This window comes from Frankliniella occidentalis, unplaced genomic scaffold, assembly GCF_000697945.3.
Source record: "Frankliniella occidentalis isolate FOCC.00 unplaced genomic scaffold, Focc_3.1 Scaffold16, whole genome shotgun sequence".
NCBI classification, from domain to species: Eukaryota; Metazoa; Arthropoda; class Insecta; order Thysanoptera; family Thripidae; genus Frankliniella; species Frankliniella occidentalis.
Genome location: NW_026267146.1, coordinates 2,243,396 through 2,252,245, shown reverse-complemented (window position 1 = coordinate 2,252,245; position 8,850 = coordinate 2,243,396). Strand labels below are relative to the sequence as shown.

At 52.3% G+C, this 8,850-nt stretch overlaps 1 protein-coding gene and 1 long non-coding RNA gene across 3 annotated transcripts in view; one reads left to right on the top strand and one right to left on the bottom strand.

Annotated features, from left to right (window-relative positions):
* Positions 1-8,844, top strand: part of LOC113209129 (uncharacterized) — a 20,488-nt gene extending 11,644 nt beyond the window's left edge. For both annotated transcript variants that reach the window (XM_052264033.1, XM_052264034.1), the window contains 5 exons: positions 4,039-4,430; positions 4,569-4,774; positions 4,868-5,001; positions 5,273-5,545; positions 5,624-8,844. In XM_052264033.1, the coding sequence (XP_052119993.1) occupies positions 4,039-4,430; positions 4,569-4,774; positions 4,868-5,001; positions 5,273-5,545; positions 5,624-6,228 (1,610 nt within the window). In that variant the 3' untranslated portion in view covers positions 6,229-8,844. The remainder of the gene's footprint in view (positions 1-4,038; positions 4,431-4,568; positions 4,775-4,867; positions 5,002-5,272; positions 5,546-5,623) is intronic.
* Positions 3,430-4,043, bottom strand: LOC127748843 (uncharacterized). The gene is made up of 2 exons (XR_008010805.1): positions 3,877-4,043; positions 3,430-3,646 (listed from the first exon to the last, which is right to left on the bottom strand). It is a non-coding gene; the product is annotated as an uncharacterized LOC127748843 (long non-coding RNA).
* Positions 8,845-8,850: the final 6 nt, after the last annotated feature.

Genomic DNA, 8,850 nt, shown 5'->3' with positions numbered 1-8,850 from the left:
TTCGGAACGTACTAATTCAGCCGGTCAGAATGTTGTACTCGTTGAGCCGATCCGGTGATTGGGTGGGGCAGCGTGAAGCTGGCCCCACCACTTTGCACCTGCGAAAAGTACCTGAAGGAGGGCCGTACTAATTCTGAAAATGGCATAGATCGAACATACTAATTCCGTACTAAATGATAGGCCTAGTCACACAGCCCGTACAAATTTTGGTGGGGCCTGCGTGAACCTGGCCCCACCCAACTTCGTATTGACTTTTAAGCTAGTAAATATTCCGTACTAATTCTAATTTTAGTATGGTTCGCACATACTAATTGCGTACTAAATCGTGGTACTATCGGCAGAATTAGTACGGCAATGGGTGGGGCCAACTTCACGGAGGTAGCCCGTGCAAGCTCTTATAACGCCTGGTAGGTAGGCAACATCTCGCCTGCAGTGCACGTGTGCACTGCGGGGCGGCCTACCCCGAGTCTCGCAGGCGCCGAGGTCATGCAATTTGCCGAATGTACCAGCGAGGGACGCATACTTCCTTGATCCCTAATTTCCTGCAAATTTCTATAGTCTTACTTCTAAATTTTCCCGCAACGTGTGTCTCTTTAGCAGATGGTACACTTTTAAGAAATGTTTCCTCATTTCCGTTTGGTTCACTCATTCGGTTCCGCGAAAACAAAAGCGCCTTACACACAGCTCGCGCGCAGGGGGCAAGGACCATAAGCAGCAGGGACAAAGGAAAGACTGTTGCGGATGCTGTTTGCTGTCGGGCTGTTTATGTATCGCTCAATCTGCTGCACGTCAGGCGGGCCGCGGGTGGTCGGTGGCCCGTTGTGCGGGGTCGGGAGGCCTACTGCTTGTTCGGGGCTCTGCGCACGGGCGGGCCTCCCTCGCGGCGTACAGACACACAAGTCCTGCGGTCGGCCCGCGAGGAGGAAGCGGAGGGGCGCGGCGGGCCCAGTTGGCAGCGGGGCTGGGAGGCGAGCGCATTAACCCTTGCACCCGCGAGGCTGGCTATGGCTGGCCGCCTGGCTGCCTGCCTGACCGGCTTGTGGCTCTGGCCGCCCGCGCGCGAGAGGGGAGGAGGAGGGGTGGCAACCAGAAGGAGGAGGAGGAGGACTGCTGCCATGAAATGCAGAGGCGCTGCACGCCGTTAAATGCCTCTACCGCACTACGCTCCGCCACGAACAGGAGCCATGACCCGAGCGCCAGGCGGACGGCCGCGGGCAAAGCACCTCGCCGAGCCAGCAGGACGAGTGGCTCTACCCCATTCAAATGATGGCGCGGATGCGCGCGCTTAACGTGTTGTGACCCATACCCCATGCTATTCAGTTTCGCGTATTCGGTGCCCGCGTTGAAAAGTAAAGGCAAATGCAGAAAAGACACGTAAAAAAAAGGAATGTAGCTAAAACATGAACTAAATAATGCGGGATTACTTATTTATTTTTGTAGCTATGCAGCTAAAAACGTGCCGTATAGCGAGCCATTTTAGCCTAGCTTGCGAAGTGTAAAAAACAGCACAGCTAATTTCTTTCAACAACTCAGCTAAATAATTCTCGTATTTGGCTGGTTCAGCTATACAGCAGATTTTTTTCTTCCGTGAGATTGCGAATGCGCGGGCGTCATTTTTATCCGGCCTTTGTTGGTCGCCGTCATCAAAACGGCGCGCTGACTACACCGCCTCCACCGCTTCGCTTCGCGTCGTGTCGCATGACACCTTTTGTTCGTTTGCGTCACTGCGCCAGTGGCGTGTCGCCTGCTTGCTCGCCGAGCTCTGCGTGCCGCCGGCATTTTGCAATAATCATGGTAGCAAAACAATTAGCCGTGCAGCAAATAATCGACTGAACCTTGCCAGGCCGCGCTGCTATGCACCAGACGCCCTCATTTCGTGATGATTGCAAGTTATCGAACGTGATTAGTGGAATAACGATTGTACGAAAGTAAAAAAGAGGGCGGACGGACGTATTTGCAGTACGGTCGCCTGTCTGCCTGTATAGGTATGCGCCCGCCGTCGGGTCCATAGTTTACTGGTGAAAAAGTGAAAAGGGCGTAAGTCGAATGCAAAGTTCGTGGACTTGCACCCCTTTTTACTTTTCACCCGTGAGTTGTCGCGGACGCGCGGGGAAGTCCCTTTAGTGGTCGTGAGGTGGCCCAGGAGGCCTAGCTAGCAGGGCAGCGCGCTCGTGTTGCGTCCATACCCGTCCTCCGCTGTTATTGTTTGGGACCTGTTTACTACCCCCTCCTCTTATTTGCATCCCACGAAAAGCTGTAGAGAACAACCGAAAGAAAAGAACAACACACACACACAAAAGGTTATTTGGTTCGGGTGGTTTTGCGCGCGGCGCGCCCCGCCTCTCCCGGCTGACACTTGCTTTTGCACCGAGATAGCATTGTCCTTGCCTCCACGCGGCTCCCTCCCTTATCGGACGCCTCCTCCTCTTCGGCAACCTCATGGAGGTTATGTGTGTGTTGCCTAAGGCGGGTGCACTCTCGTCGTGTACCACCATTCCGCAAGGCGGTTGCTACCCGCCGCGCCGCTGCTTGCGCTGCTCCTATAAACGCGCAAACGCAAACCACGACTCGGGGTGTCAACAAACTCCCGCGCGGCACTCGAAATGAAATAAAAACATTTGGTATGGGTGGAGGAAGCGTCGTCGTCGTCTTCGGGACATCCTTGCGTCTCATTATAGTATAGGTAGCGTGCGGGTTTGCGTTTTGGTTTCCTGGCGTGGTGGTTGTCGCCGGTGTTGCTCTCGTCGTTTTCGCGCGGTTTTTTATTTTTTGTTTATTTCCTTTTTCACGTCGTTTTCTCCTGCCGGCCATATTTTGCGCAGGAACGGCAAAACGTCCTCTGGCTTTGGCAGCTTAGGGTGAGCCGACGGCTTCTCTTCAAAGTCGCGCGCCTCGACATCCCTCGCTGTAGGATAATTAATAACTCTGTACAAACAACGCCGCTGCTGCTGCTGCTGCCGCTGCTGCCGCTGCTGCCGCTGCTGCCGCTGCTGCCGCTGCTGCCGCTGCTGCCGCTGCTGCCGCTGCTGCCGCTGCTGCCGCTGCTGCCGCTGAGGCTCGCGCGTACAGTCACGCCGACTATGTCACCCACCGGCGGTTGTAAAAAGAAACGCGGCGAAGTTTCTATGTATATAGGCCGCCCCATTTCGCCGGGCCGGGCCGGGCCGCGGTGTGTAGTTTGCGCACCGTCTGCATTTACCGCCGCATCACCGCGACGCGTGGCTTGCGTCGGTCGCCCCGATCCGCGCGTCGCGCGTTGAAGGCTCCATTTTGTGTACTGTACAACTTACGTTAGCGCGAGGACAACTCTCTGGATCGGAATTGCCAAGCTGGTTGGACGATTTGAACTGAAAACCAAGGTTGACTAGTAGAGCACAGTTTTCATACATTTTATATGACAATATTCAGACATTTGAAGAAACGCTTGAATGATGTCTCTAAAATGTGTATAGTGCGCAGAGCCTTGAAGTACACACGCGGATCACAAGAGTAAATCCACCCTGCCCGCTGTTTGCCGACATGACTTCACCCTGCTCGGCTCGACGCCGCGGCGTCAGGCGGAGTGGCGTGGTCGTGTGTCGCCTGGCCAGGCATGGCGATAACGTCAACCGACGCCGCGTCTAGCGTACAGGGGCGACTTGGGAGCCTGAAAACAAAAAAATAAGGTGTTTATTTACCCGGATGTCAGTTTTTTGCGCGGCTCCTCGTTGATCGCGCTCCAACCTCAGGTGACCTGCAGGGTCGGGGTGGGGCGGCAGTATACACTCGACCTGTTCTCTCTGCCGGATTCCTCTCCCCTCTCCTTCTTCTTCTCCTCCTCCTCCTCCTGCTCCTGCCGCTCCTCCCGCTCACACAAACTCTCATTTGTCAACAAACCTTCTATCTCTTCTCAATCTCTCTTCCCACCCAGGCGGTTTTCATAATGCGGAAGAGGACGGCGACACCGCGGCGGCGCCTCACGTGTGGCGCTCACGTGAGCTGCGCAGCGCAGCTCGTATCATCGCCTTCCTAACGCCGTTTGCTGTTTTGTGTTTGCAGGCGTGATGCAGGCGACGAACAGCGGCTCCATGACGCTGGACAAGCGCTACAGCCCCAGCTTCCGCGACGAGCCTCGCGCCGCCAAGCGCAAGCGTGAGGCGGGCGCGGCGGCGGCGGCGGCCAACGGCGGCAGCTCGGGCGTGCTGCGCATGAAGGTGCAGCGCGAGGGCGCGTTCGGCGGCGCGGGCGGCGGCGGCGTGCCGTCGGGCGCGCAGCTCTTCCTGCTGCTCGAGAACATCACCTCGCGCTACCGCCAGCCCTGCATCCTGGACCTCAAGATGGGCACCCGGCAGCACGGCGACGACGCCTCGGCCGAGAAGCGGAGCAAGCAGATGGCCAAGTGCGCCGCCAGCACCTCGGCGTCGCTCGGCGTCCGCCTGTGCGGCATGCAGGTGGGTGCGCTGTGGAGGGCCCCTGGAGGGCGGGCGGGCCCGTGGAGCGCGGGTGCTGGGCGGGTGTGCCTACCGGCCCCTTGCCTGGCTGCCTGCCTCCTGCGCCTTTTCTTTGACTAACCTCGCCGATCGTTACAGGTGTACCAGGCCGACACGGACAACTACGTGAAGCGGGACAAGTACTGGGGCCGCGAACTGAGCGAGGAGGGCCTTAAGGCGGCCATGTACCGCTTCTTCCACAACGGCTACCAGCTGAGGACGCAGGTCATCCGGCGCATCCTCGGTCGCCTCGAGGCGCTGCGGCGGGCCATCGAGCGCCAGTGCAGCTACCGCTTCTACTCCTGGTGAGTGACGCAGACCGAGGCGCCGCCGTCATGGTAGACTTCGTTCATGCTCTGCTTGTGAGAGAGAATCACGTTGTTGTATCTCTTTCCCAGCTCGCTCCTGATGGTGTACGAGGGCTGCGAGTGGGACCACATGACCCCTCGGCGACACTCGGCGCACTCCGTGCCGTCGGCGTCGGCAGACAAGCAGCGCCGCTGCTCGCAAGACTTTTTAATCAATGACGAAAGTGAGTACCGCTCGCGTTCCCCTCCACTGTGTGGCCGGTCTTCGCCTTGAGAGAGCGCGGCTGCCGTGCCGGTCACCTGATTATGCGCTGCGCTGAGCCGCTTAATTGTAAGCAGCTGATTGTTCCCCTGTCTGCGCTGGTTGTGCCCGGCCCGGCTGTGCTGGCTGTGCCCACGCGCGGCGCGCGGTAGGCTGACTCACCGCGAGTCCTCCCGAAGGTCGTGGAGGCCAGAGCTCACACCTGACGGCCCGCCCTGCCCTGCTTGTTCCAGGCACCCATGACTCATCTGACAACAGCCGCAGCGCTGGCTGCTGCTATGACGCGGACGCGAGCAACTCGTCCATGGACTTCATGATGTCGCCGCGACACGGGGACGCCGACGGCCACAGCGAGCTGGACGTGGACGTGAGCCAGGACTCGCACCAACGGGGCTTCGGCGAGGCGGCCGCACGCGGCGCCAAGAACTCGTCGTCCTCGTCTTCCTTTTTCCCGATCTCCGAGGACACCATGTTCCTCGACACCCCGCCCTCGTCGCAGCCCAGAGGTGAGTGCGGCCGCCTGCCCTGGCCGCCCCGAACCCCGACGTCGAGCGGCCGATCTCACGCCTTTGCTCCGCTTGCAGACCTGGGCGCCTCCATGCCCAGCCCCTGGCTGATGTACAGCAGCGGAGTGGGCGACTTCTGTTCGTCGCCGCCGCACAGCTCAGAGGAGCTGTCCTCCGACCTGGAGCTCCAGCTGCCACAGCTGGGCGCCAAGCGGGTGCGGCAGCAGCTGCGCTACGACCAGGACATCTCTCCCGGCCAGGGCACCGAGGAAGAGGACGAGGAGGACGACGAGGACGAAGAGCTGTCGCCGTCAGCGACGGACAGGTCGCTGACTTCGCTGACCAGCAAGCGGTTGCGGTCCACGCGGCCGAGCGCGGCCTGCCAGCCCGTCCACTCTCACGGGCTCGGCCACGGCGCGGAGCAGGGCTGCAAGTCCAAGTCCAAGGCCAAGCCCAAGCCTAAACCCGCCATGCCCGCCATTCCCCACGACGAGGACGACGACCTCACGCCCTCCGTTCGCGTCGACGTGCGCATGATCGACTTCGCGCACACCACGCTGGCCCACCCGTCGGGCGCTGGCAACACGTCCTCGGGCACCGTGCACCACGGCCCGGACTGTGGCTTCCTCACGGGGCTGGACAGCCTGCGCCGCATCCTCATGGAGATCCTGTGCGAGGACTAGGAGGAATGTGGTGCGTCAGCCCGAAACTTGGATCTCTTTATTTTCCCCGTGATACTGCATGGCACCCCCCCCCCTTTCCCCTCCCCCTTTTAACACCCTCTTCCCCCTTCCCAGCGGTTCTGGAGAACATCCCCGTCTGATCGCATAGTGATTGATTGAATGGTGCGTCAGCTGACTTCTGAGTGGTAGACAGTCTCGTCAGCGACGAGCTCGATCTACCAAGTCTTAAGTGTCCTTGTTGAAGGATATGTTGGTTTAGATGTTTGGAGAAGCACATATCCGTATTGTGTGCTGTTCGTTTTCAGATTGACAGAATGGAACAGCAAAAATCAGCTTTGGTTCCATTATAAGCCTAATGTGTGAGTAACTGAAGGATCTGGCTGCAAATCAACCCGTTATCCTTCGGTCTTATTACCTATTGACCTTGACAATTCATGTAGAATTTTAGATTCCCATTTTGAAGCAAGCCTGTTTCCGCTTGCAGTGACTTAATTGGTTTCCTTTCTAATATCTTTTAAAATGAATACTCAATTTTTGACAAAGTGGTGCGCTCTTTTAGCATTTGTTTTGAGCAATAAAAACTTGTTGTGTTGTTCTGCATTCAAAAATTTAATAATGTTACTTTTTACAGATCACTTTAATTTTTGTTATCTGTGAAATTTGTCGTTACTTTTAATGAAACAATATGGTTGTGCGTAACTTGTTAATTTGGTTGTAATGAAGTATGTCATTTTGTCTCGCCAAGGAGGTAGTCCCTTTGATTTTATTGGTGATCAATGCCATATTTGCCCCAATCAATTTTCAGTGAGGGCTTTTGAATTAACGAGGAAAGAAAATACAAGGAGATACTGTTCAAAGTTTACCTTGCCTCCTTTCTAACACAAGATTTGCTCCCTATTAGTTTCTCAAACTTCGACAGAGGATGTGCATCGAGTATTATTTCAACATTTGTTATTTTCCAAAATTCAAATTAATTTTGTGTTCATGATAAGAAAAGTATCCGTAAATCAGATCTCAATTGAAGACCTTGTTGTGTTGATGATTTTATCACAGTTTCATGAAAGTGTAATGTCTTGGCTACATTCTTATTCTGTCATAGTATTTTAAAACCATTGTTTACGTTCTTCAGTTTTGCTTGGAACTTAATTTAGCAGCTCTGTTAGAGCTGTTAGAACAGGGTAGTCTTGCTTGAATGCTGTTAATTAAATTGATATGGTCTCAAGTAAATTTGAGGCTGAAATAGTTTTAGTTGATGCTTAGACATCATCTCATCTCTCATACAGTCAATTCAAACTGCATCAAAGTATTTTAAATGAGAAATTTTCTCCAGAAAAGATCACTATCTAATTTCTGGTGAGTTAAAGTTTTATGAGAACCACCAAATCAATCCTTTTTGTGGAAATTATCTAAATTGGCAATGTTCTAGATTCTGTATCGTTACATTTGGAGTGCTTAGCAATATTTGGAGTAAATTTGTATTATGATTGTTTTATGTCTATAAAAGAACCTCTGTAAATGCAAATTCTGAACCTAATTTCTTGGCAGTAGCAGTCTTATTTTGACTTTATTTAAGATATTCCTAGGAACCTGGCAGTATTCTTGTACAAAAGTCTAGTTATTTTTATAGAACATTGTATATTTATACTGTAGATAGTTTTTGTATGCCTTCTTTGTTCTTTTTTTGCCCTTATTTAATTGTTTATTATGCAAAAGTAATTGTGTGAATCATTTCCATGAGCATTCTTTTACATAGCTCAACTCAGTTATATCCCCTGTTGAATTGGATTTACTGAAGTGAGGTCATGTTTTGTGTAAAACCTTCTGTTCTCTTGAAGTTAGATTTTTGTGGAGTGTTCATTCCTTTTAGAAATCTTTGGTAGTGAAGTTGACCAAGCCAAGCATATTTTTATGTTTCATAGTTAGAGTGACTTCCACAATCTGTTTATATGTATGTGTGATTGTGTTTCTTCCAACACTGTGATATTTATTCTGTCAGTGTATCTTTGTCCTGTGTTTTAGCCTAGGTTCTGGAGTAAATTTCATGTATTTTCTTTCTTATTTTTGCATTTAAGTGTGATATACATCTTGAGCAAAGGCACTTATTTACAACTGTTGTTGCACGAATCTCCTCCAACCTTTTTTAAAAGTGCAGACCAACGTTGGTCAAAGTGTGATTATGAAGCTCTTTGATGTCTTTTTCTTTCCGATTTGAGTTTGAAAAAAAGGAAATCAAAGAAATTTGATTGTTATTTTTCTGAAGGGAGCCGTTCTAAACAGCAGCCCTTCTAGTTGTCTTGGTGATGAATTGACTTTATTTTGCAATTAATAGTGTTTTCTCATCACTTTTATTACTGCCATCAGGACATCAGTAGGCACAGAAAATAGTTACACTATTATATGTTGAAAAAGTTTGTTAAATTTACAGTTGCTGTGACATGTCTGTGTTCACTACTACGTGGGCCATGTTTAGCATTAACTGTGATATTTGAAACTTTCTAACAATCTGGTAATGAGTTACCAATGTTGCATATGTCTTTTTCTTGTGTCCTTAGTGTTTTATGGAGTGTATTTGATGTACAATGTGATGGACCACATTAATAAATAGTGAGCCTTGTCCTCATT